The sequence below is a fragment of the Pezoporus occidentalis genome, unplaced genomic scaffold, assembly GCF_034315485.1.
Source record: "Pezoporus occidentalis ecotype Australia unplaced genomic scaffold, CSIRO_AGI_Poc_V1 ctg202, whole genome shotgun sequence".
In the NCBI taxonomy this organism is placed as follows: Eukaryota; Metazoa; Chordata; class Aves; order Psittaciformes; family Psittacidae; genus Pezoporus; species Pezoporus occidentalis.
This window is the reverse complement of record NW_026913879.1, coordinates 944,166-971,751: the sequence shown is the minus strand read 5'-3', so window position 1 is coordinate 971,751 and position 27,586 is coordinate 944,166. Positions and strand designations below refer to the sequence as shown.

At 44.5% G+C, this 27,586-nt stretch overlaps 1 protein-coding gene across 2 annotated transcripts in view; it reads left to right on the top strand.

The window, feature by feature from the left end:
- Nucleotides 1–22,424, top strand: part of KDM4B (lysine demethylase 4B) — a 64,218-nt gene extending 41,794 nt beyond the window's left edge. For both annotated transcript variants that reach the window (XM_062618740.1, XM_062618739.1), the window contains 12 exons: nucleotides 1,565–2,079; nucleotides 3,599–3,719; nucleotides 6,323–6,501; nucleotides 7,622–7,844; nucleotides 9,759–9,835; nucleotides 9,968–10,023; nucleotides 10,495–10,603; nucleotides 14,964–15,149; nucleotides 15,284–15,448; nucleotides 16,093–16,212; nucleotides 18,237–18,329; nucleotides 20,199–22,424. In XM_062618740.1, the coding sequence (XP_062474724.1) occupies nucleotides 1,565–2,079; nucleotides 3,599–3,719; nucleotides 6,323–6,501; nucleotides 7,622–7,844; nucleotides 9,759–9,835; nucleotides 9,968–10,023; nucleotides 10,495–10,603; nucleotides 14,964–15,149; nucleotides 15,284–15,448; nucleotides 16,093–16,212; nucleotides 18,237–18,329; nucleotides 20,199–20,384 (2,030 nt within the window). In that variant the 3' untranslated portion in view covers nucleotides 20,385–22,424. The remainder of the gene's footprint in view (nucleotides 1–1,564; nucleotides 2,080–3,598; nucleotides 3,720–6,322; nucleotides 6,502–7,621; nucleotides 7,845–9,758; nucleotides 9,836–9,967; nucleotides 10,024–10,494; nucleotides 10,604–14,963; nucleotides 15,150–15,283; nucleotides 15,449–16,092; nucleotides 16,213–18,236; nucleotides 18,330–20,198) is intronic.
- Nucleotides 22,425–27,586: the final 5,162 nt, after the last annotated feature.

The following is a 27,586-nucleotide window of genomic DNA, read 5'->3' as shown; positions in this document are numbered from 1 at the left end:
CCTCATCATATGTGATGCTTTGTCTGGTTTTCTGTTCACTGGTTTGGCTAGTCCTTACTGGAGGAGTCTCAGTAGGTTGGAGTTGGTCATGATTAGGGTTAGTGGTCTTTTATCATCAGCAGTTTTCCTCCCCACCCTGTTGGAGGGAAAATGACCTTTTGCAGAAGTCTCATCTAGTCGTAGCATCTGTGGGTGAAAACCAATCTCTTATGAAATAAATTAAGCACTGGCATCTGTCTGTGGAACATCTATTATTCGCTTCCCTTTGAGTGAATTGATAACTTCATTCATGAAGTGAGGGAAGTGTTGGGCAGAGGGAGCATCCATCATTCTAGATGGAATAAGGTGAGATGTGAAGGCATTTCCTGCCCTAACTTCGCTCAGTGGCCGGTAGGAATTCTAATTACTGCTGTAAAATCAGTGTATAGGGGTCCTTTAACAGATTTATATTGGGAAGGTAGGCAGGAAAGGCTTTTATGGGTCATTACTGCCTCTGGTAAAAACACCGAGAAGTCTTATCTGTTCAAGAAGTGTTTCTGTTGTTACAGCCATGTAAGAGACCTGCAGTGCTATGCAGATAAGATGAATGACAGTAAGCTCGGAGAAACAAGGACAAACAAGGGTGCTGGAAAGGATATCTCGGTAACCACCGCTGGCACTGTGTCTGTAATAAGCTTAGCTCAATGCTGTACTTGAGTTGTGCTTTAAAGGCATCTTTTAAAAAGACCTTACAGTGGAAATCTTTTGGTAATAATGATTCAGGTATCTTTGTTCAATTCCCCATTTCCTAAGGCTGGTGAATGCATCGACACGCAGTAATGCTCAGATAAGAGCTGCGCTTGCACATAGAGGGAGGAGGAAATGGGGGTGGCTCAGACACTGGAACAAACTGGTGACTAGAACAGCGTGTGCCCCCTTATCAGCCAAAAACTTTGGAGCACACCTCCTCATACATGGAGATCTATTTTTCTTTCTGTTCTTATTTAGTATTTAGACTTTTAGATATCATTATAATAGAGTTGTTATTTATAGCTATTCCTGTGCTCATCTCTTATGTCTGTTATAAAACATGCACAAAAATAGAGATTAAAAGAAAGGATGAGGGAAAGATGAAATAAACACTATTTCAGAAATACATTTTGTTTTATTTTATTAATGGGTGAAAAATATTTTCCTCCTGCAGCCCCTTGGAGGGTTTTGTGCACCCCATTTTGGGGACTGCTGAGGCAGAAAACTTGAAATACAGAGTGAGGGCTATGTGGGTTTCGGCTTCTTAAGGGTTTCTTATGGGTTTAGATCTTTTCCCTTCAGGCAGCTCCGCTCCAGTCAGAGATTCCACAGAAATGACACAGGTCTTGTCTTCCTAAAGGGGACTTGTCTAAGTCAGCGCTGAAGTACAGCAGAGTTTGTCTCCAGGTTTCAGTCTGCCTTGTTTGAAAGGAGCAATAACACCAGGATGGAATCTGTTAGCCCAGAGCTGGAGCTTTTTGATGAAGGGAGAAAAGTACCAAAAGCCTGGAGCTGTTGGTGTATGAAGCTAAACGTTGCCTTTGTCTTGGAACAGGTGACGGCAAAGTGAAGGCTCGTCCTCCAAAGGTGAAAGGGGAGAGGAAGAGGAAGCACCTTTTCCACCAACACCAGCACCATCTACAAGCACCTCCTGCTCCGCTGCAGCAGCAGCCACCGCTGCCACCACCTCCTGCAGCCCGGCAGGCGCTGGCAGAGGGTGAGGCCTCGACAGCACGGCCACCAGTGCCCCCAGCAGTGCCCACCTCGACCGCAGCAGGGAAGAGCTTGTCCCCAACTCCCCTCAACATCATCCAGCCCTTGGAGGCACCAGTTGAGGAAGATGACTTTAAACCTCGGCCGATCATTCCCATGCTTTACGTGGTTCCACGGACCAAAAAGGTGGTGTTTGACAAGGAGCGCATGTCCTGCCAGCAGGCCTTCGAGCAGTTTGCCACACAGAAGAGTCCGAGTTGGCAGGAGCCGGAAGTCCCTATGGAAATCTCTGGGAAGGAGGAGGAGAATGCAGAAGCAGAAAATAGAGAGGTTGCTGCAGAAGTCGGTGATTTACAGGTACGTGTGGGCAAGGAGGTGGCAATAAGATTTGCTGGTTTTAAGCAGCCACTCGAGGACCAAACTTGGAAGGAGAGGATGACTTGTGCTTGAGCCTCCAGTGGAATGATGTTGTGTTGGTGAGCCAGAGTGCTTTTAGTGGAAGAGATGGGTTATTTTCTCACTGTTCAGTCCATTGTTGCATTGATGCTAGCTGATAAATCAAACTTGTTATTGTCTGCAAAGGATAGAGAATCAATTTTTGTGCTACAATAGTACAGATACTACTGAAATGATCATCTCAAGCAAAAGGCAGGAGACCTCTGCTGCTGCAGAGCATTGAATTCTTGAGAGTGGTAAAACCAAACAGTCCCCAGGGGAACTTTGATTGCACCAAACTTTTAATAATTCTTCTCCATTGTTTTTGACTTCCTCAGCTGATGTGCTTTGTAATTCTCCAGCATGAGCCTTATGCCTCCGAGTGCTGGCCTGCTACGTGGTGTTGCCTAGGGATCTTTTCCATCATGAGATCTAGCACTGGGAAAGTTGGCAGAAAACTTTTCCGTGGACAACACAGTTCATGACACGTAATCTGTCTCGGGCATCTCTTTTCCTTGGGAAGTACTTGCCTGAAGACAGTTTCCAAAATAGGAAGGAGGAAAATGCTTAGGACTTAGCAGCAAGTCAGAGCAATGTGATGTAGCTCTTGTTTTCCTGAATGATGCTGCTGAAAGAGCCAATGGAATGGCAAAGCAGTTAGGATTTGTGGGGGCAGGGAGAGATGTGCTCTGCCTTACCAGCATGGCACAGAGCCTACCTTTCATGTCACTGTTTCAAAGACATAATGGCTGCAGATTTGAGAGGCAAAAACTGCTTTGCTGTGCTGCTGTAAGTACCTTCATTTCTGCTCACTCCTGTCTAACATGGAATGTTCTTGGATTTCATTCTTAATGCTGCAGCCCTGCTGCTTGTCCTCATGTTTGTGAAGCAAAGCACGTGGCACTGTCAATTCCTAATGCAAGGGAACTCACCTGTGATGCAGTCAGTGCCTTGCACCAAGCAGACTGTGAGCCCTGTGATTAGACTGCAGTACTTAAAGTGCTCGCTGTTACAGGGGCAGTGGGTACAGCACAGTGTGACTGTGCTTGTCAGGAAGCACACTGTAATGTTCTGGTTAAATGCTTCTGGTCCTGTGCACTCTGTACATCATTCTTGTGCTACAGTTCCTCTCTGTTGATGTGATTGATCAGACTTCATAAGCTAATGGAATTGGCAGCCTTGAAGCTGGTGGGAGGCCGCTCTGATTTTAAGCAACACTGTAGTTTACCTTTACGTGACATCTCAAGAGATAGCATTGGCTTTATCTACCACAATAATTGGCTCACAAGGCTTTATTGATCGCAGCCAAAGGCGGTGAGCAGTTTGCTGTGTAAATTCAAGAGCCTTTTCTGACAAGGATACAGACTCTGCTGTCCTGTTCTCTCCTTTGCTTGCCAAGATGTTCTGGGGTTCCCATCGAGCGTGTTCTGGTTTGTTACAGACTGCTTCTGCTTTCTCAAAAATGAAGATGGAGATAAAGAAGAGTCGTCGTCATCCCCTGGGCAAACCCCCAACCCGCTCCCCACTGTCGGTGGTTAAACAGGAGACCTCGAGCGATGAGGGTGAGTGCACAGGAATGTTCATTGCACGTTGAATGCTCCAGTGTCTTGTCTGAGCTGAAAAAGTGCTGAAGCCGTTAACAGAACTGGATGGCCTGAAATGTTTTGTGTTACACTTAACTGGTAGAAAATGCAGCATGTTCCCATTTTGATAACCCAGTTGGAAGCTGCATCCACGGGAGGTGTCCCTTCTCACTTCCTACCCCTTTTTTCTCTCAAGAAGATGATTTTGCTTTTTCTTCCAAGAAAAAGATTCTGCTGGCTGCAGAATGAGGCAGTATTTTGGGCAAAAAGGAAAAAAAAAGTTCAGAGAAAATAACGTCTTAAAGTAAAAGCTCCTTCTTGGATATTGCATTAAAATGAGGTCTGTTCACCTCCTAGGGTGGTGGAAGTTAGGTCTGCTCGTAGGTATATCAGGGAAAGTGAATTCTAACTTCTGGTTGGCTTTTTAATTGATGTGAATGTTGGGGTCCAACTTTTCTTGGCAGATTCAGAAATGGGAATTAGAAAGTTGGTGCTTAACTGCACATCCCTGGTTTTATTTTTCCCACATTCCAGTCACTTAGAATGCCCCAGCAGTCTGGATGAAGTGGTTGTGTGATGTAATTTACCACTTCTGGGTCTGGCCTACATTATAAAGTACTCAGAATATTGAGAAGGTCCCAGTAAGAGGCTGTTGCATGCTGGGGCAGGTACGTGAAGGTGTATCTGTCAGTCCCTGCCTTCAAGGTACTTACCACTTCACATTCAGAGGGACACCTTTCTTGTTCATTTGCCTTCAGAGAATATGGCCGTTGATTTTGGAGAGACTTTGTGTAGGAAGGAGCTATTCTGTACATGCTTAACTCCATTTCCTTACCAAGGATGCTACATTTGGTGTCTTGCATATGTGGAATGTGAGGCAGTGAAAGGGAGTTGAGACTAGCTACCCTGTTCTGGTGTGAGCGCTTGCAGCAAACTTTGTGCTGGAGGATCCTCATTAGAAAGATCCTTTTCCCTGTTCTGACTTGTTGGATGGTGGTGTACAGGGACCTTGCTGCCTGACTCAGGAGCAGCTTTCTGTGGAAGCTGGCATTTCTTGAGGGCTGATTTACAGCACTGTTGGGCAAAATCTGATCAAATACGTTCTTCCCTTCCCAGCCTGGGAATAGCAGCAGCTTTCTTCACTCTGTGCTTTTTCAGGACTAAGGTAGAAGGATGAGCTGGAGGCTGCAGCAAGGAAGAGTGAGCATGGAAATGAAGGGAATGCACATGCTGCACTAAGATTCAGTTGAGACAGATTGTTAGACTTTTCTACTTGCATGTAATTTGCTTGAAATGTAGGAGCCATCCTGAGCACTGTGTCACCTAGAATCCATCCTGGAATGAGGGAAGGTGATGATAACCCACAACAGTCATTTCCTTTTTCTCTCTGTCTGTCACTCTGGATTAGGCTGTCAGTTCCATTGATTTCACAGGTATCATAAATCCTTCCCTGTCTCCTGATGTGCCTTGGCTAACATGTGGTTTGGTTTTTACTACAAGTTCCTTTTCTCCTTTCTGATAACCTCAGAGCCTGAAAATCTTAAGAGGGAGGTAGGAGTGAGGAGGAGCCTCAGACTTGTTGAGAGCAGAACACTAACTACATGCTTCCACTAGTGAGCAGTGAAGCAGTGAACTCTTTGGTTTAATGTGCTGAGCTCTGGGGATAATGTTGCACTAAGATGTTTTGAGTTGCCTTGGCCAAAGCTGATCTTTTGGAACCTTTGCAGATGAACAGTGCAAGGAGTGATTTACGTTTATCTTGGGTGGAGCATTTCTTGAATACTTGTAATGATTCACAATTCCTTAATAAGCAATGGCAGGAAACGTGGACCCCCAAACTGACACGAATGGATTCTGTGGAAGTTTCATCATAAAATGCCAAAGGCCTTTTAAAGGTTTTGTAGAAACAGAGAATTGGCAAAGTAATTAGCACAAGTGGTAGCTATCAGAGCTCTGGCCGGAGAGGACTGGTGGTGGATACAGATCAGAGGCTTAGTGGGGTGAACTGATGGAAGTAGCTCTGAAGCAGCTGCAGGAAAGTAAAATGAAAACTTGAACCCAGGGTATCTCATAGCCAAGATCTGTGTTTGCAGAAACAGGTATGGGGTGCACTTTGGGAAGGTGGAAACAGACTTGCTGCTGACTGGTGGGAATTGGGAGCTGCATTTGTGTCTTCCAGGGAATGCAGCTCCCAGCTGGAGAAAAGAAAGGAGGATTTCCTTGCACTTGAATCACACATTTTGAACTTGGCTTCATTAAAATGATGTAGTAGGTTTCTACAGCCAGAAAGTGGAGAGTTGTGAAGGCGTTAAATCTGGATTCTCTTCCTTCTTCTTCCTCGTGGCTGGTTCCATTGGGTCATCAGTGTCTCTCTCTTGCCTACCTTCCCCGTAAAGTGGAGATTATATCAGTTTAGGGAAGTATTTGAGGCATACACATGGATGAGTTGAATGCTCTTTATTGCACTCTGTGTGTTGTCAACACATGAGCTGTTTGACCCTATCTTGCTGCATGTTGTCTCTCCTGTCTCCGCACTGGTTTGCATCTGCTGACTGTCCATGATCCTTATTTTTATTTTCTAGAAACATTTCCATTTTCTGGAGAGGAAGATATGAGTGACCCGGAGGCTTTGAAGTCCTTAATTGCCCTCCAGTGGAAGAATAAAGTACCTAATTTCCTAGCTGAAAGAAAATTCAATGCAGCCGCTGCCCTGAGCGAGCCATACTGTGCTGTCTGTACCCTCTTTTACCCCTATAACCAGGTAATTCCTGATGCTGCTCAGGTGGCCGTGGCCGTGGTGGATGCTGCGTGGTGGGGACTGGCTAAGTTATGGTGCACCCCTCTAGAATAATGAAATCAGACCCAAAGGAGTGTGTTTGGATTTGGCTGAGGCAGTGGATGGAGCCTTTGTTATTCTCTTCCCTGGCTTCTCTGCCTTTCCCTGCTTTCATTTTTTAACTCCCATTTAAAGAGCTTTGCACTGCACCCACTGTTTGATGCAGAGAAAAGATGCCATGTCAGGCATGTGATCACTCTTGTTTCCATCTCCCAGACTTCTGAATATATGCAAACAAGCAACAAAATACAAACTTCCTCAGTAAGCACATCATTTCTTAGAAACTACCAAGATGCTTTGGGATATGTTATGAGCACAAAGGCAAAATCTATCAGATGAACGACTTATTTGTTCAGTTGTGTACTGATTTGTTCTTGCCTGCTTATAGAGCCAGATCTGGCTTTGTCTGTCCACTAGGAATACGTGCTTTAGATGCATATATATATATATATATATATGTCTTGGAAGCTTTTCCTGAGAAAAGCAGAACCCACTCCTCCCCCCCCTTAAAATCCCGTGATTTATTACACAGACTGAAAATAAAACACCTGTTCTGATTACTGGATGTTGTATGATGGTTGTGAGAAAGCTGGGTACAGCTGGCCTGGTTTAATCTGTTGCTTTTAACTTGGGTCTCCTACCAGAAACCTTGAAGTGCCCTTCAGGAGAAATCCTGGTGGGAAGAGTAGGGAAGGATGGCAAAAGGATGGGAGAGGTGAAGGGAAGGTCTTGCTTTTATTGATAGGTTCCTCTTTTTGTGTTCGTTGGTGTTTCCAGCTGCAGTTTAGGAATTCCCATTTTCACAGAAGAAAACCAAGGAAGGCTTCTCCTTACTCTGATGCTTCTTTGAGCTTTCAGAATAAACCACAGATCCCAGTGCAGGCCTAAGGAGTAGAGGGAAGGAAAAGGCAGGGCTGGGGGTGTGCATGACAAAACAGGATTCAAGTTTGTTATTGGTGCACTTTGCGAGGGGGTGCTCAGATGTTAAAATTCCAACTGTGACCAGGAAAGAGGCGATTCCATCTGATGATGTTTTCTCTTGAAGTCCTTACAGATGGATAAAGAAGCTGTCCCGGTCTCTGCAGCAGAGACCTCCTCTTTCGTCCACCTTTCCAAGTGTGGACAGAAGACCAAGCCTCTGATCCCGGAGATGTGCTTTACCTCAAGTGGAGAAAACACGGAGCCGCTTCCTTCAAATTCCTATATTGGAGAAGATGGAACCAGTCCCTTGATATCCTGTGCCAAATGCTGCCTGCAGGTTCATGCTAGTGAGTGTTTCCTTCTTCACCAAAGCCTTTTGGGCATTGAGAAACAAGTTTCTTTGTATGTTGCCTAGATTTGAATTCCTTCTTGACATTCTTGCTATACCTGTCACTGAATAGTGATTCAGCTGTTTGATCCTGACAGATGGGGGTTCCTATTTGACTTGCATCAGCAGGAATTACTATCGTTGTTCCCATTTTGTAGTCTGTGGGTCACCGTGCAGCTTGGCATGACTGTTGCTTGTGGAGAGCTAGAATGCAACTGTTACTTCTGTACTGCATTGGTGATTGGGGTCACTTCTGGCTCAGGTGATGCAGAATGAGCATGAGGACAATGGCTGCTTTCACTGCACAAATTGCAGTTTCTGTAGTGATCCAAACAGAGATGCTGCATCGTGTACACGCACATTTTCAATAGTCCAGTCTATCCATATGGTTTCAGTGGCCAAATTCTCTTCAGGGACAGAGGAGTGTGGGCAAGGTGTTCATCTGCAGTCTCAGGCAGGGTGCAGAGGAATTTAGCTTTCTGTTTTGCCTGTGCTCTACCGTGAGGACAGGACAGAAGTTAAATCTAGTCTGATGTAGTCTCCAGTGTCTTGTTGCTTCCTTGTCGCTGTTTGTACTTCTAGACTGCAATATCCCTTTGACTTTGCTGCAGAGAATCCATTTGCTTTTATTACAGGGTTGCAGTGTTGAGGTGTGTTGTGGTTAAGCTGGCAGCATGCTGTAAAACCAGTTGGCAGCCTGCTTGTTCCGAAGAATTGCTCTCACCCAGCTGTGCTGGGTCACACCGGGAGCAAGGACGGGCAGAGAAGAAAGATTTGTGGAGGTTTCTGGACTTCTAAGGTGTTGGCAAGTCCATAATGAGGCAGAGTTGAATCCGCTTTCTTGATTCACCATATGATGAAAAGAGACTTCAGACGCAGCAAGCAGCTGGGGATCTATATTATTGACTTTTTTGGATGTAATGTTTATCTGGTTAAGTGGATGATTTTTATGTATCAGGTTCTTGGTACATAAAGTACTCAGGTGCTTTCTGAGTAACTCCGTGTGAGTTGAATTCAGTCATTTGATACTTGTTCCCCCCTGAAATATTATGGTTTTGTTAGGATAGGTACAGGCCGTGGGCTGAGCTTTGTGGTACTTAGGATGCTGGCCAGCAATTTGTGATATGTTTAGTTCTCCACTCACTTTGTGAGCTCATGGGAATTGTGTAGATCCACATCTTCAAAACTATTTTTGTGTCTTTCCCCCATTGTCTTCAGTGGCAAACCTCAGTGCCTTCTCCAGCATTTTAAGGGCTTTTCTTTGTCTTGCTTCCCTGCCTTTATCAGGGGTATAATACCACTTTCCTATTTTGGTGCTGCAGAGAAGTATGTAGGAGGATTTGATGCTTGCATTTTACAGTAATAAATGCTCTGTAAAGTCAGATGTTTCTAACATTTAATATAACTAGAAATTAGTTTAAATACTGTTAAATACGTGAAGTGCATGTATTTAATTTCTTTGCAGTAATACCACTTAGCAAAGATGACTGCTTCAGACAGGCTAAAATTCACTGGTCTTATCTGTCTTAGTGCGTGAGTGCATTCCAGCAGTAGCAGCATCACTCCTGAGCCCAGATCTTCCCTTTGGGGTCAAAGTACTGCTGTTGTAGCTCTTACACAAGAGGGGGGAAAAATGCTGAGGGTTACCTGTGTGTGGTTTTCTGTTTGTTCAGTTTTAAACCTGCTGGTGCCAAATTCTTCCCCGCTTCCCAAAGATGACTTTCCTTATGCCTTTTTTCCTGCGCTTAGACTTAAATGTAGTGATTTAAATGCTACACCTGATTCCAAAGATGTTTCTGAATTGAAAAGTCAGCAGGTCAATTCTACAGCTGTTTTGGCCCAACTCTGAAGGCTGTAACTTGGTTTCTTTCAGGCTGTTACGGAATACGTCCAGACTTGGTGAATGAAAGTTGGTCTTGCTCACGGTGCTCAGCCAATGCATGGGCAGCGGTGAGTGTCCATCCTCTCGGGACAGAGATGGGGAGTGGGGGGGTACAGTTTGCCTTTGTGCCATTATCTGGGATAGACATACAGTGTAGCAGAGGCTTTTGGTCCAGTTCTGAAGGAGTTTTATTCCTACAGGAGTGTTGCCTGTGTAATCTCAGGGGAGGAGCTCTTCAGATGACCACTGATGGGCGGTAAGTTTTTCCTTTCATACTGCATACTTCTGTTTCTAATCTTGTCATGCTGTGAATTTGGCCTTGATGCTCAGTGTAGCAGTTAGCTTTGGCTTTATGGAGGCAGCTGCTACTCACTGACTTGGCAGGATGAGCTTGGCTAACTCTGTCTTCCACTGTGCACCAGACTTCTCAATAGCAGAGTGGCTCTGAGCACTTGTTGAATTTGGTTATTTCTCAGAGAAAAGTCTCTTCAGAGAATGTTTAGTTTCATGCAAGATCAGATGCATAAGAAGGTGGATCCCTGTTGTTCGGAGGCATTTACTGTGTGCAACCATGATTAACAATCAGTTGGTAATGTTGCCAAGGCTGCCAACCACCATAAATATGCCTTGATGCTAAGGGAGTCAGAGAAATGTTAAATACCCTCTTGAGTATTTAATTCAAATAATGCTAGACTCTGATTTGTCCCTTCACTTTTTTTTTTTCCAGGTGGGTCCATATAATCTGTGCTATTGCTGTCCCTGAGGCCCGTTTTCTCAATGTAATAGAGCGTCATCCTGTGGATATTAGTGCTATTCCAGAGCAGAGATGGAAACTGGTAGGTGTCTTCTGTCTGCAGAGAGTGTGAGCAAGAGCCCAAAAGAAAAAGGTTTTAAGTAGACAGCTCAACATTATGTGAGGTCATAAAGTAGTCAAGATTGGAGGTGATGTTCTCTCATTTCCAGCAAGTGCACCAGGAAGCTGAATCATTTGGATGTCTTCTGAGGTACTGTCTCAGTGCTTTGGCACACAAACAGGTTGTGATTACCCTTTCCTCTCTAGGAGTGTGCTGTTTTGCTGGGCAGAGCCTAGGATACTTACCTACATGGCAGTCATGTCTAAACTACCTGAAAGCTTCATTTCTTGAAAGTACTGCATAGTGGGAGTGTGAAGGGTTGTGATAACTGGGAAGAAGCTGATGTGTTGCTCCCTTGTTCATCTGTAGTTTGATTTGTCTTTCTTTACAACATTTCTCATTTTCTATCAAGAAATATCTTTTAGAAATGAATAAACATTTCTTTTTGACCATGACTGCAAGGGGAGTCTCTGCAAAGGTTTTAATCCAAGTCCAGCTACAATTTGTTATTTAGTTGTATAGCCTCATCTGAGAGATTAGTAATGGATGATGCATTAGCTCAGAGCAATTAATCTTAACGTTAGTTAATGGCCCATCACTACAGTGTGTTATTGCAAAATAAATTGTGCTTTTGGTGCCTTTTTTTTTGTACAGAAGTCAGCTGGGTGTTGGTTGGGACTGTGGTACAGGAAGGTGATGGAGCAGTGATACGTTGGTTAGCATTGATGTATTTGTTAACTGTGCAGCTATTTAGCACAGGCAGCCCAGGCAGGGCCTGGATGAGACATTAGGAAGAATCTCTCTCTGCTTCTAGAGTTATTTCTCTGTTGTGCAAATGGGTTTTGTACACAAATGTGAATGTAAAAAGCATTCATTATTCAGGTGGAGTGACAGAGCAGTGGGATGTGAGAGGGATAACTCTTGCAGCAGTGCTTCTTTATGGATCATCTGACATTTCCAGCATGCATCCTCTTCATTACAAGCACTTGTAACGATGAACTTAAAAATCCTTTTACACAAGACTCACTTGTATTGCTTAATGGAGCCTCATAAGGAAACATGACTTAATTCTTTAACTCTTCTGTGGCTGCCTTACAGCCCTATAAAGCTAGGGCAGTATTAATGGACATAAGACTCTGTGGCTTCACTGTGCTCTGGAGCGTTGGCTATGCCATGCACAGCCCTGCTCCACATCTTTCTGTTTCATTCCTGAAGTAAAGCTTCAGTTTTTTCATTTCTTTTCATTGTGTTCCATTTGCACCTCCTGTTATCTTCATGTCTTGGGGGAAAGGTGGAGAGTTTTTATTTGAAGTACCTTGACTTACACACTCTACTGATGTGATTTACAGGCAGCCTCAAGTTCAGGTCTTGGTCTTGAGTTTCTGTCAGCATGTTAGTGAGTAAAATGTCTTGTGCCCCAGCTGGCTCAGCTGTAGGGATGTAAAAAGTAGACTTTCAGTCTAATTACTCTGTGTTCGAGAGCATCAGTAGGCGAGTCCTGTTGTGTTTAGTCTGATTACAGAAACCTTTCCTCTCTGTGCTGGTCTTCAGTTGTGAGCACCATTACAACATGTGTGCGTGCACCAGCAATGTCTGTTGAAAGCCGTTTGTTGGTGGTGTCACCACATACAAAGTGGAAGAAAGCAAATAAATTATCTCAAGCAAAAACCGAAATGGGTTTTAGAGTTCTGAGGTTAGATAAAGTAAAATGCATTTGGATGGCAGAATGCAAAGGCAGTGATGCTTCCAGTAGCAGCACTGGGGTGGTGTGTGGAGAAGTACAGAGGAAATCCAAATTGGTTAAGATTGTGCAGAGAAACACGCTGCTGTTGTGGAGAGTTTTGGCATTCCTGATAGGAATTCTTGGAGCATGAAGAGGAGTCCATGGAGGAGTTGGGGGGTGTCTGATGTGGAGGTGTGCAGCTGCCTTTAGGAAGATAAATTGAAGGTGACTAAAAGGTGGTGGTGGTGCAGGACCTGATGCTTTGGCAGTGACAGAGATGCTGCAGAATGAGATGAAATTGGAGAGATGGCCTGTGCTGAAAAGATGGAAAAGGAGGGAAGGAATTATCTGAAAAGATGGAAAAGGAGGGAAGGAATGATGGGGAGGTTGAGGACAGCTGAAGTGAAGGGATGGAGACAATGGAGGAAAGAGGGGTGGGGGTTGCCTTGATTATTTTTCTATGGTTTTAAATATGTCTGGTTTTAAGTGACTGTGACAGGGAGTTGCAGTGATCTCTAAAGGTACCTCCTGTTCCTTGAGTGTGGGCCAGGCCTCCCCTTTCAAACACAGAGTTTTCAGTCCATACGTGGGTATGGCTTCATTTTAACGAATGCCGTTTCCATGCTCCCTGATGAATGGTGGATTCCGGGCCGGGGCGTGTAAATTATTTATGGCGTGGAAATTTGGAATAATGAGCTGTCATTCCTCAGTGGGGTAAATGAATTGCAGTGCTCATCAGGCAGGAGACAGCCCATTTCTTACTCTCAGCTATGACCCGACTCTCTGCTGTGCGTTTCTCCTGGAGATTTGTCTCCTGTGCTTTCAGCCTTCTCTCTTCCTGCTACCTCTTCTCCCATAGTAAATGGCTCTAAATCTACACATGCTGCCTTCCCATGGCACTGGTGCTTCTGTCCATGCCTTCTCCCTCTTCTGCATCTTTATAGAATCCCAGACTGGTTTGTGTTGGAAGGGAGCTTAAAGCTCATCCAGTCCCAACTCCCTGCCACAGGCAGGGACACCTTCCACTGGAGCAGCTTGCTCTAAGCCCCATCCAACCTGGCCTTGAACACTGCCAAGGATCAGGACTTCTTCACCCCTTCCACCCTCTTCCGCAGTTCAGTCTCACTGTAGCTCACACTGGTCCTTATCTTTTGATCATATTTGCTGGGAATATTCTGTTGGTGTAGCTCTTTTGCCTGTATAAGGAGTTTTTCTTGCCACTCGGGTGTCATGAGACGCGTGCTAATTCTTTTGGCTTGGAAGAATCCTGTTTGCATCAGTAAAGGCAGATTCCTGATACTGGAGGGTTAATGTTCCCTTGTGAGGCAGTATTGAGCACACTGTAGATCAGCAGTTGTCCCTGCCGGCAGGAGAATTAGGTATTGACAGTTTAATAATGAGATCTCATTGCTATTGACTTGCTTTCAGTGCCGTGTTCCTGCTGTGCACTTTGCTGTGGTGCTTATCTGGGTTTTGAAGAGGGTTTACAGAGCGATAAAGGCACAGCTTATTAAATACTAAACCCCACGCTCTGGCAACACTGGGGCTCTGCCTTTGAATTTCCTGCCTTTTGTTAGTGTAAGTAAAAAAGCCAAATGAATCTTTGGTGTAAACTTAGTGACTTCAGTTAATTCACAGGAAGTGAATTTGATTCAGTTCAGATACCTGTGGGGCAGACCCCGGTCAGGGAGGGGGGACACTGCACAGAAATAGAGAGGAATCCATCCCCCTTTCTTTAGCATATTTTGCTTTCAAGGAAGAGAAATCCTTTTTGGAGAAGAAATGGTCTTTTATTTGTCTTGGCTTTGGCTCTTTGCTATGGTAACATAAAACCTAACACTGAAATGTGGTCATTCTTATTTTAATTCACTGCACAGTTGATAGTGTGGTACTCTTATTTTTGAAGGTACATTTTAAAGATAGCTCAGATCTAGAAGCAGAGTGACCTTGTATTTCTGGGGGTTGTATTGGCTTATTGTGTGATCTCAGGCAGCTTATGTTATATTTCTGATCCTATGGGATGCAGCAATTCATATGGATCTTAAAATTTAGGTCATGTATTGTGTAATGTTGCATACTTTGAGCACCGCTTTAATGGGAGCGAGGTGAATGAGAGGCCATGAAGAGGGGAAGAAAGATTCTGTTTAATCTCAGATGCTGCAGAAAGAAAAAGAGCCTGTTATTCATAGTATCCCAGTATGTTTATAGCACATTTATGTTTAGGTGAGTGCATGGACTGGGGGGAAGCAGGGGTCAGTCCTGAGGGCAGTGGCTGGTGCAAGCCAGCGTGGTGTGCTTTGGAGATGCTCATCTGGAAATGGGCACTAAGAGTCAGTTTCTTCTTTCCTCCTGGTATGTGGAAACCCTTTCTTTGTAACAGATAAATTACATGGCTGCATAGTCAGGTTCGTGGGCATATAATATCCCTCAGGATCTTATTTATGTGGGCTGTTCATTCTAACAAGTAAAATGCCTGTTCATCTCAAGCGTGTGATAGTGAATGAGAGGTCATGGAGAGGGGAACGTTACAGACTTCTGCCATGTAGGGTGACAGTGCCATACATTGTGTTGAAGCTGCTGCTTGCTGCTGGCATAACCCTGACCTGTGTTTCCTTGCAGAAATGTGTGTACTGTCGGAAACGGATGAAGAAAGTGTCTGGTGCCTGCATCCAGTGCTCCTACGAGCACTGCTCCACCTCCTTCCATGTCACCTGCGCGCACGCAGCCGGCGTGCCCATGGAGCCGGATGACTGGCCCTATGTTGTGTCCATTACCTGCTTCAAACACAAAGCAGCTAACCAGAACGTATGTCCGTTGGGTCGGGGCTTGGTTTTTGGTGGTTGCTGGGTTGATTGTAGAGCAGTTTCCCTGCACCCATATTTTTGCTGCAGCTTTTATGATTGCAAATGACAAATGATTCTCTATTCTCTATCCCACAGATCCCGTTTCGAAGGGAGGTGACTCTCGGGCAGACTGTGATCACAAAGAACCGGAATGGACTCTACTACAGATGTAAAGTGATTGGCATGACCACACAGACTTTCTATGAAGTAAACTTTGACGATGGCTCATACAGTGACAACGTTTACCCAGAAAGCATTATTGTAAGCAGCTCTCTGTGGAGACTATTCCAAATGAGTACAAAGTGCAGTGTGTGCATTCCTCTTCTCTGTGCTTTGGGGTGGAACAATGAAGTAAAACTTAAAAAAACCCCGTAAAATTGAAAAGTGAAGTTGCTGCTTGCATAGAAAACCTCATACTGCTCTTCGTTACTGTTCTTCTTGTTTATGACATTCTCATTTCATGGTTTTTGTTCCATCACAAAGATGTGATTTTGCTATATGCAGATGACTTAACAGAAAGCAATGTTTGTTTTAAGTTGCATCTTTGTTTTGTGGTTGAATAAGCTCTTATTTTTCAACTGACAAGCGTGATTCATGGGGGAAGCAGATTGTTTGTAAGCACTTGTGGTTCAAAACAGGGAATTCACTTAATAGAAGGGATGTCTAGAAGGGGCTGACTTGTCAACTCATACATTCTTTTCCTGATTGTGCTTTTGATTCACCATGTGAAACAGAGCAGGTTACCCTGCTTCGTTTTGTGGATATAGAACCATAGGATGGTTTGGATTGGAAAGGACCTTAATCTCATCTAGTTCCAACCCTCTGTAGTGTTATGTAGCAACTTTCATGAGCTTTGCCTAGTTCTTGAGCTTTGTTGGCTGACCTCTTTCACCCTGTGTCTTTAGAGCAGAGACTGCGTCCAACTGGGACCCCCTCCAGAGGGTGAGTTGGTTCAACTGCAGTGGACAGATGGAATTGTCTATAAGGCCAAATTTATTGCAGCCCAGATCAGCCAGATTTACCAGGTGAGTATGGGAGAGAACCCACGTGTTGCATTCCCAGAGAGGCATTTGCATGCTTGTGTGAAGCTTGATAGTGACCAGCGCTGGCTCTCTGGTTTCTTGTACTGCCTGCCTATATCCACCAGTCACCTCTTATCCTACATGCAGGGTACATATACTTTGAGACAAAGACTGAGCTTTTTAGTTGTGTGTTTAGATGGTGTCTAGCAGTAGGGCTTCTGGGAATGATAATAATGACAGCAGCAAGAACACTAATAAATTAAGACTATAACCCAGGACTTACATACCGCGTGGTACAATGGAACCAAAAGCTATGGCACACAGTAGCAGCTCCAACTTCTGGTGACCAACACTGAGATGTTGTCTTTTCTCCTCTTCTTCTTGTCCTCTTCATTTGATTAAATCCTTTTTAAACGGTACCAAGGCATTGAAAATTATAGATTTGGAAAGTAGACTTTGTGCACATAATCTTGAAAAATATATGTTGAAATTTGTAAATTAATGTTATCTTAAGAGGTTTTTTTTGTCCAGTGCCTCTGGACAAAAGGCAAAGGAAATCCCGTATCTTTTATTTGTTTAAAATGGGTTCTGGTTTCTATCCTTTTTACACAGTGTTTAATATCTGTGTGCAAAGAGCATAATAATCCATGTTGACAGTTAATGGTCTTTTTGGTGTGTACAATGGATGTCAACTGCTTGAGAGAAGATGTGATCTAAGGTGACCCTGGTTATGAATAAGTACAATATATGGTTCCATGAAGATCTATTGTTATGCATGCTTTCCAGTTTAATCACAGCACAGGAAATTGTCATTGATTTCTTGAAGGTACAATAATTTGAAATAGGCTATTCCACAGATAGTGCCAGATGACAGAAAAATATGCATGAGTCGTCTGTGGTTTTCAAATCACACAGTGAGCTTTAAGTAAAGCTCTTATCCATGGGGAAAATAGCCTGAGTAGCTTTCCACATTAGTTCCCTGTGTAGGTACTTTTTCAATACATCTCTCTTGGCTGTTCTGGAATAGGATTATATTTAAAAACACAGGAACAGCCTTACTCTGAAGTAAGTTGTAACTTGCTCTGATGTGTGCTCATAACAGTGGTCTAGCCCATATCAGTAATTTAGAACTGAAACAAGGTGAGGCACTCTGTGATAGTTGAAGATGGCACTGCCTTCAGTATCAAATCCTGCCTTTCTACTAGGAGCTGAGCTGGTGTAGAAGAACCGCAGACAGCAGTCTGCCTCAGCTCCCTTCTGACTCTGCTCTGGTAAAACCAGAGTGGGTTTATGGTTTAAAAATGGGACCAGTAGCATCTGAAACTGGCTCAACAGAGCTCACCTTTCCAAGCCTGTTCTCCCACCTGCATGGTTTCTCCAGCTGCTGTTTGCTGCACACTGAGCTTGCACAACTGAGGAGCTGCAAGACCTGGGCAGGGCAGGAGGAGTTGTTCAGAGCACAGATGCTTTCTTCTTTATGAATTGGTCTGTTCTGAACCTGACATCCCATATTAAACTGTGGTGTTTGTCCTCCTCCATTAGCCAGAAGAGTGTAGTCATTCTTGAGCAAAGGAAATCATAATCTCTTAAAAACTTTTAATAGTTTTAACATTTTTAGGTGCACGATTTCATGAATAAACATTGCTGGAAGATCAGATGCATAATTCATGAGATAATCAGTGCTTAGCAAAAAGGTTTGATGTGAGGAGTCACCACTGGTTTTTTGTACCTGGCTTTCTATTTCTTGTTAAAATACAAGTGGATTTTAGTAGCTGGAGTTGTTTCCTTGTGACATGTGAAAATGCTTTGTTTGAGATGAAAGCATCCTTAACACAGCTTAGGGATGCTCTTTCTACAGCAGTCCTAGAGACATGCACTGCCAGGAGCCAGGGAATCATCCATGGGAGCTGGCCCCTGATGCTTCCTTGGTATTCCCATGAAGGGACTGTCATTGTCTGGGAATGGACTGTTTGAGTACAGTAAATGTGGACGCCAAGTTCTTACTTCATCCTCTGCCTACTCTACAGGTTGAGTTTGAAGACGGCTCCCAGCTAATGGTTAAGCGTGGTGATATCTACACCTTGGAGGAAGAGCTTCCCAAGAGAGTGAAGTCTCGCCTGGTGAGTATCAGAGTAACAGAAGCAGTAAAGTGGCCGTGGCTTGCCGTCCTCGGTCACGTTTTCTGAGCATATTTTAGACATTAGGTGAAAGCAGCCTCCAGTTGCTGTGGCTGTAAAACCACTTGTCATTCACCAAATAGAGTAGAAGAAAGCTTTGAAAATGCTTGAGAAGCGTTTAAATGATTTTCCCTTTTGCATGTTCAGGGCCGAGTTTTGTTTTCTCTGGTTAAAAGATTATGCTCGGATCACTTTACACCATATGAATTTAGTTTTATGGACTGCCATTCTGGCTGAATACTGCCTTTCATCAGAAGTGAGGTGAATGGGTCTATAGCTAAGTGGTTTCTGGAGAACTGATTAGCAGCATGGCACCAAACCCCCATTTCTCACCAAGCAGGAGATTCAGAACACAGCTCTTACCTATAAAGCTCTTAATCTCAAAGATTAGGCTGTCTTTAACCGCATACAGTGAAATTATTGAGCCTAGAAAATAGGGAGTTATTTCGTAGCTTTCTTGGTTTCAGACTTGCCAGGTGTTTTCAAACCTGGTGCTTTAACCTTTAAAGCCATCTCATCTAAACAAATGATGAAACTGGGTTTTATACAAATGGAAAACAGACAGTTTTCGTCTTCATTCTGAATGTCCATCATGTCAGCTGCTGCAGGACAGGGATGGATCCACAGTTAACCTGTGCTAAGGAGCTCGGCTTCTGTCTTTTACAAGATGACAAGAGGGTGGTCCAGCCTTCCCTTAGGAATGTCTGAATTGCTGTGCCAAGTTAAACCAGTGATTCACTTTGAATCCTTGGCCGCTGGCAGAAGTGTGAGATGCACATGGTAAAAATGGCCTGGTGAGAGGCAGTTGTGTGGAAGGACTGGTGACAATTTGGAGGCAGCTTTGGATGCTCATTCATAAACTCTTCAAGGGTTTTACCCCAGAGTACTTGTAACATGTTTTCTGTAGCATAGCTCTGGATGGCTTCTACATCTAGTTTGAGGTTGCTTATCTCAGTAGGACCTCATGGCAGAGACTGAGAGGTGAGGTTAATAATTTACTTTGTTATTCTTGAAAGACTCCTGGTGGCCAAGAAGCACCTTAGAATTAATTTCTAAGATGTGCACAGTGTTCCATTTTATTTCAGCTTGTCTAATAATAAAGACAACAGATTGGAGCCCTGAAACGCAGGATTTGGAAAGAAACATAATCTCTGCAGTGGAGACATTAGGTTTTATAACAGTTCCAGAGAAAGGAAGGCAAGCTGGAAAGTGAATAGGAAGTTTCAAGCTTGATTGAAAGCTAAGGCTTTTCTCATGTACTTTCTGCTGCCAGGAGTGTTAAGCTATGCTCTGTGGACGTGATACTCACAGTGTTTTAATGTAGTACAGCAGAACAAAGGAACAAAGCAATAGGAGATAATAATTTCTACCAAGAAATGCATCTCATTTGAGAGTGGAAGAGCAGGATGAGCAGAAGCAAGTATTTGTGCAGTGATCCCCAAATGCTCTCTTTGGGCCTTTTGGTTTTTAAAGGCATTAGGGAAGCCCCAATTTCTTCTGTGCCTTCTACTAAGAGTGAATAACCTGAAGAGGCAGAGGAGGATAAGAGTAAACAGAGAATTGGCAAGGCAGGAGCTGAAGTGGAAGATACTGTGAAACAAAAAGAAGGCAACTTGCAGGTTTCTCTTTCCAGTTTGGTTTCAGAAGCCCAGAATTTGTGATTTCAGCTGTTTTGCATGTTTTGGAGGTCACTTGTTCTACAGAAATACTCTGAAGCAAACCTTGCTGCCCCTGTTGTCCTGGGACACAGGCGTGCTCTCTCCCTGTTTTCCTGCTGTGCCTCTAACCCTTGTACTTCTGTGTCTCCTGCAGTCCCTCAGCACTGGGGCCCCTCAGGAAGATGTGTTTTCGGGAGATGAAGTGAGAGCAGCCAAACGTCCCCGGCTGGGGAATTCACGGAATCCAGACGAATACGGACAAAACCCAGATTACTTGGCCTTTATGGAGAGCCTCTTGCAGACACAGTATCAGCCAGGAACTCAGAGCAACATGTTTTAACCACATTTAATAAAAGTTATTCAATTAACCCTTTTCAAGTCTGTGGATAAATAACCAGGAAACTGTGGAATCGAAGACCAAGCTTGTGCAATAGCCTGCTGTGAATCTCTTTTGTCTGCTCTTGGTTTGGACTGCAAAGAAACCCTGGTCTGGCTGCACACTACCTCTACTTTGCCAGACGATGCTGACCAATGGAGTAGGGAGCTTGAGAAACCTTTAGACAGCACTTGTAGACTTTGAAAGAGCTTTGTCCTAAGGGGCCTTTGGGACTCACTCCTTTTTCTGAGGCTTGGAAAGGGTTAACATTTAACAGAGTGACTTTTTACACTATGTCAAACTCTTTTGTCTTTCAAGGTGCTATTACACTGACTACTGAAGCAGCCTTTGGAATTGTGTTTCCTGTACATAGATGTCACCTTTGTGAAGTTTTCTATGAATGAGCATTATTAAAAAAAAAAAATCAAAAATAGGAAAACAAAAAGTTTCCAAAAAAAAAGAGAAAGAAATACAAAAACATTTTTCTAGATTATGGCTTTAAAACAGAAACAAAATCCTCTCCTCTCCCCCCATCTGAAATGTGACAAAGAGAGCGGGGAGGGAGAGGGCAAGAGCAGATGTCCTGGGCAGTCCTGGGTTCTTTTTCTTTTTGTAAAGAAACACTATCCTCTTTGTAAGCTGGGGAAGATGGGCAAAGAAATGTTTCATCACTGGGGTGTTTCTTACCATTAGTTCTCTTAAAGACCTGTGATAGATGTGCGTGTTTCTACCCTGTCACCGGGAAGGGACTTGGGGGAAGAAATGGCCAAGTTCTGGTCATTCTTGTCATCTTCCTGCCCCATCTTTGCCATCACAGTTGCTTTCTAGTTAAAAATCAGCATGGCTTTCAGTTCCAATATGCCACTCCGTTTTGGCAGGTGTTCTGTTGCTGCTGCTTGTGTTAGTTCCTTTACGAGCCATCCCCCTTCCCCAGCAGTAGGCTAGAGCAGCGAGGGGTTGCTCTAGCTCTCTGGTAGGCATGTCTCCCATAGGAACCTTTTTCTTTTCTTTGTCTCCTAATTTTTATTTTATTTTTTAATTATTATTATTATTATTATTATTATTATTTTTGAGTTGTGCTCCTCACAGTGTGAGAATCATTCCATGACAGAAGCCTGGGAGGTGTTTGTATGGGTTTTCTTTTATTCTATTAAAGAAGAAATTCCCCAAATGTCTTTGATTGGTGTGACCTCCTTTCCTGAAGTAAAGACTGAGCCTTTGAATGACTCCTGGGGAAGAGGAATGCAAACTCTGCATTTGATTGGACTCAGTTCACTGAGAACTGAGCGAGCGTTAAAGGCAAAACCAGATCCTAAAGTATTGAGTGGGCAGCTCCCACTTGAACACTTGAAAATCACCTCCGGTCAAAGAGCTGTTATGGAGCAGTGCTCTGTAAAAGAGCCTGAGCCAAAACCCTGCTGAAGTCACTGGAAAGTCTTCCACTCTCTTTGGTGGACCTCTGTCAGTTCAGAGGGAAAGAAAAAGGAAGCCCTAGCACAGAGTTGGGACGGGGACGTGGCAGAGCAGAGCTAGCCAGAATGCTGCACATCTTTTCCACTTAATTCCCTGCAATTACTGGGCAGAAAGAGACAATGTTACTACCATGTTTTGGTTTTATTTAAAGCCCCTTTGCAAGGTGGTCAGTGCTCGGTGGAGAGGGTTTTAAACAATGCTAGAGCTGGATCTTAAAGGGAATAAGTGGGAAGGATTTGTGGGCTGGCAGATGCTAGATTAGCATCCTAAGAGACTTGATGAGTATTAAACTGTCCTAGTGAAGGAGTGGAGATAGAATCAAGCCATTTCTTTACATTTTCTTTTGGTTTTTGCTCTCCCTTGAGAAGAGACTTGGAGTTCCCTTGGTTTCTTCCTGCCTCTGCTATGGGTTCTTTCCTGTGGGGGGGTTTGTGAGCCGTTTGAAGCGGGTTCTCTTTGCGTACCTGACTTTTGGATGTTTGCAATAGCTGTGTCCAGGAATAAAACCAAACCGAGACCAATGAACGGTTCCCAATTGGGCAAGGTTCTTCCAAGCCTCGGGTGTTGCTGCTGCAGAGCTGGTTCCTGTCCGTGATGACACGATGCAGTGGAGAGCTCTGCTTGGATAAAGGAATCACAATGTCGCCAGGCCGCAAGAGAAATAGTTAAAACAATGGCAAGGGAGTTTGTAAGCAGCAGAGGATTTGGTTTTGGAGGTGGGGAGGGGAAGGGTGGGCTGGGATGAGTGGTTGGGAGCAATGGGGAATTGCCTCTGCATGTTGAAGTCCTGACTGCAATAGCACCATTGCTGTATTCATATGTAGTACCTTTTAAAACTAACTATTTATATTGTAAAAAACCCAAGTGTGTTTCCTCACCCCATATTCAGATTCTGTTGAAACGTGACCCTGGAACTGTAGAGAGCCCTTCCTTGGTGCAAGGGTGCTCCCTTTTTGTTGATTTTTCAATCCTTCTCTTTGCTTTAGGAATGACTTGTGCAGATCCTCTATAATGACCGTATTGATGGCCTCTGTGCATCAGACTGTTGAAAAGGAAAGAGGAAATGCACATTCCTCCCCTTCCTCCAGTGAAATATATTTGTAAGTGTCTGATTATGTGCTAAAAAAATAATGATTTTTTTCCCCCCTCCCCTAGATAAAGGATGTGATGTATTTTTTGCATATTTTCTCCCTCTGCCTCTAGGTTCATAATGAATTAAAGGCTGTTGAGCACTTCAGAATGACACTTTCTGGGGGGTTGAAGTCTCTTCATTTCTAAGCTTAAAGTCTTGTGTACTGCAGGAGAAGGTGGCTCCCACATCTGATGGGTAAAGCTGGCTGCTAAAACTGAGCCGAGAGGAGCTGAGCCTGATGAAGACGAGCGTGGTCCTTTCCTTCCTCTCTGTTAACCATGCAGGAGGTTTGTCCTTGCACCCTTCCCAAAATGAAGAACCGAGCTTGCAGTCCATTTTTGTCCAAGGTCCAGGACTTGCTCGTTCAGGAGAACCATGGTTGTTCAATAGTGGTTCTAAACCCCTTTGTCTTTTCAGTCACCACTTTGCTGTTCCCTTCTTTAATGAAGCTTCATTTAAACCTTTCTTTCCCATCCTGAGCCCTGATACTTTCCTACAAATTCCTCTCCAATTATTGCAGGATGAGGCTAATGCTGGAGATCATGGGAAAGAAATCTCCAACTTCCACTCTTCTGCAGCTTAACAGTTGGTTTGGAAGTAATCTGCGGAATCGCCCTAGAGGGAGGAAGCTGCTGCTACAAAGTCAGTTGGGATTCACACGCACGCCAAGCTTACCTTTGAATTTCAGATCTGAAATCGTATTAGTTCTTATTAAAGATGTCTTAAGAAGCAGCACGTGAAGTAACTGCCTGGATCAGTGATCAAAAGGCAAGGATCAAACCTTCCCGTCGCTCTAGCACAGCCTTGCAGGGTGGAATAGACATTTCCACACAAACCTCGCGAAGTCACAGTGAGTTTTTGTTATTTCCTGAGGTTTCTACAGTAAAATAGAGGTGATGTAGGGCTATAGGAAATCCTGCTGTGCCCAGGAGTCCTCAGGGAGACCATGTGAATGACTCCTGTAGTGAAGTGCTTTGCTTCCTATGCTTTCCTGTTAAGCATCATTCGGGGCTGGATGGAAGAGAGCACAACTCATTACCCTCTTCGTCTAACCTCTGCATCTCTTTTTATCCATGAGAAACTCTATGTCTGTGTGTGTCTGTTAAACCTAAGCAGCTGAGCTGCATCTCTTCCTGAAGCATGTTTCAATTCCCTCCTTTTGCTCTTCCACGTTCTCCGTTTGAGCCAGCTCCATCCTCTCGAGGTCCTAAGATGTGTCCACCTCCAGCCCTGGGCAGCATGTTCATACAGCGGTACCTGCTGTGCAGCTCCATCCTGCCTGGTGCTTGCCTCTGCAGAGGAGTTTGCTTAGGACTTGGCCACTAATGGACCTGGGTTGCCCAGGTAGGGCTGAGCTGCTTTGTCTTGCACTGCAGTTTCTTCTTGCTGCGCTGCAGCAGTCCGGCTCGTTGGGCTGGTGAACAGCAGGGTGCCTTCACACGAGCAGATGTTTTGAAACCCGGCACGTGGGAGCCGCTAACACTGCCTGAGTCAGTGTCACCAACTGTCACAGGCACAGTGAAGTCATTTTGTGGTCATTGCTGGCAGCAGTGGGAAGGTGGGGATCAACAGCCTGCTCGTTCCTCCTCTGAGGCCAGTGGAGGGTGGAACAGTGAATGGAGATTCATTAACTCCTCTGGTGAGAGAAGGATCTTGCTGAGAAGAAATGGAGGAGGGAATTCCCTGCTTTTCCTTTGTAAAGGCCAGGATTATTTGGAAAACTAAAAATGGTGGTGGTGTTTGGATGGAGCTCTTCAGTGGTGGGCTGAATGGAGAGCCCCAGCTTCCAGGAAGCTTGTTTAGTGTCTGCTTCTTGTTCCAATAGGACTAGAAGATAGCACAGTTCTTCTTGCAGATGCATTTCTGCAAGGCTCTGGCATTCAGATCCCTGGGTGCATGTTCACACGTGGGGTTTTGTGGCTTTCCCATTCACTGTTGCTCCTCTGGCTTCCAGTTCCTCTGCTTGTCCATGGGAGAACATCCCAGGCTTTCAGGTCCTCCCTCTTTGGTGCGCTCGCTCCTTTCCTTTTTGCTTTGCTATTGGGACTGTTCAGTTTAGGGAGGGAGCAGCTGATGGAAACCCCTTGCCGTGTGCTTTGGGCAGTTCTGCAGAACTTTGGTTCCTTGAGCTTGTTCTGTGGGTTTTTTCTCAGTTCCTCTTCCCTTGCTGTTCATATTGGTTCTTCACCAGTAGTTCTCCTTCAGCTTGAACAAATCACACTGGTTTAATAGGTTACTCATGAAACAGGTACACTTCCCATTGTTTTGCTTGCAATGCTTTACTTGGAGTTTTAGCTTAAGGTAGTCAGGAGCCATTTAAAACGAACTTTGCTTTGAGTTGCTTTGCATCTGGACATGCTATTTTAATTTAACAGCAATTTCTGTTGAGCTAGTGGGATTTGTCACAAGGGCTTGTCTTCTGTGTGGTGGACATCGCTCAGCTGAGGCCTCAGAGGTAGATGGTAGTAGATCAGCACATTGCTTGTGTCCATTCTCTGTCTGGTTTCAGTTTCTTCACAGCATAAGGTGAAGCCTTCCCTGCAGTAGGTTCCTTTGCTAGGGCTGCAGTAGGCAGGTCTGTGTTACTTTCCTTGTTTGGGCTTCTTTTCCCTGCTCTACCTATAGCTAAAGGTGGTCTAATAAACTTTCTGCACCCTTTTTGTACTAAAAGGGCCTTGAGCTCCCTGCTCTACTGGAAGGTAAATCAGATAGAGCATGGCAGGGGGTTGGAACTGGATGAGCTTTAAGGTCCCTTCCAACCCAAACCAGTCTGGGATTCTGTGCTAATTAAATGATTGCAAAGTCCTGACCTGCAAATAGACCAAGCTGGAAAGAGCGCAGGTTTGTAGAGAGCTTTTTCCAGGCGTGCGGTTGTGCTTGGATGGATGAAAGTGAGGAGCAATGCTGCCAAGTGCCTGTGCTGCCCCTCTCACCAGGTAGGTGTGATAACAGCTACGTGCAGCTATTTCCACACTCTCCCATCGTCTCACACCCTGCTGCTGCGTCCCGGGGTGCCCGTGGGATGTGTGGATGGAGCCTTGTGATGAGCACCTCCCATGGCCTGAAATCACCTCCTGTTTCCTGTGGCATTAGTTTCATATTTCTTGGGTTAGAAGGACAGTTCATCCCTTTATCTCATTACAGGTTAATGAGGAGGCCCTACAAATGAGTTTAACCCCAGGATATTTAAATGATGTCTGCGTCAGAGTACCTGGTACAGGTGATAACTGCCAGTGTTCTTTGCAGCAGAAGGTGAAGCCTTTCCTGCTCCTTCAGTTTGCCAACAGGAATAAAGATGGAACAACTCCCTTGAGACTCCAGCAGAAAACACTGAGTTCCTGTAGGTTCCTGTTGTCCAGCCCCACATTCAGGTCATCTCTCTTGCTTCTCATCCCATGGAAACTCTACTGGCACACACACACACACACAAAAGCAAATTGACTTTGGCAAAATACTGTGATTCAAATGAACTGGAGATGTTGAGCTAGAATTATTTGGCAGCTTTGATAGCAGAAAAAGATAACTGCTTGCTTGACTTGCACACCAATAGGAAATTACAGGGAGTCATTTATTCTGCATGAGAGGAGCAAAAGAATTAATTTCTTTTGTTTCCAAGAGGGGAAATGTAAAGGTCGCTGTGCAGATACTGTTTGGAATCACACAGCGACCACAGCTCAGCCACTTTTCCTGTGGGATAAATAAGAATTTGGCTGTCTTTCAGCACAGTTGACTTTGGCTTACCTCTATACCTTCGCTTTGCCATCTCAGATGCCAGCTGCTAATATCCCCCAGCAAATGAGCTTGTAGCCAAGCTGCCTCTGAAGCAGGAGTGGTTCCCTCCCCTGTGCCCCAGATCATGGTTTAAAAATAAGTCAATGGACAGATCCACTGCTCATCTGCTCCATTTAACGGAGCCATCTCTCGGAAACACAGCAAATTTCCTTTGATTAGGGCTGCATGGTCACTTACCCGTGATACAGGCCAAGATGCTGCTGCCCTTTACAATAGCAGGGATTCATCTGCCTGCCTAAAAAGATCAAATGTGAGTTGATTGTGGGTACAGAAGGGTCACTGGGCAATTTTCTGTGTGGAGGAGCAATGAGACAGGGAGGAAGAGCTGTTGTGCAAGTCTCATTTCTTTTAAGGTTTAAGTCTTTTTGTTATCTTCACAGCTTGGAGTCACTAGAGAATATGGAGGTTGAAGAAGTGGTGCATCTGATTAAGCTGGGATTCGGATAGGACATGGAATTCACACTGCAATCCAGGAGCTTTGTGTCCTGGGGTGGGTGATTGCTGTGATGGGAGCTCTCCTGTAGGAAAATGGCCCAGGGATTTCCCAACAACTGTATGATAATGCTGGGAAGGGGACCCTGACATCGAGCCTCCCAACCCCCCTGTGATTTATGCTTACGGGTGCTTTCCTTGACTTTGGACACCACTTTGTGTTTTCAGATTTACTCTCAAAGCTCCAAGAGCAAACTTCATGTCTGGTTGTGGCCCTGCAGCAATCACTGCAGTAGTTCACCAGGTGATTGACTGCAAAGAGGGGAAACAAAACACC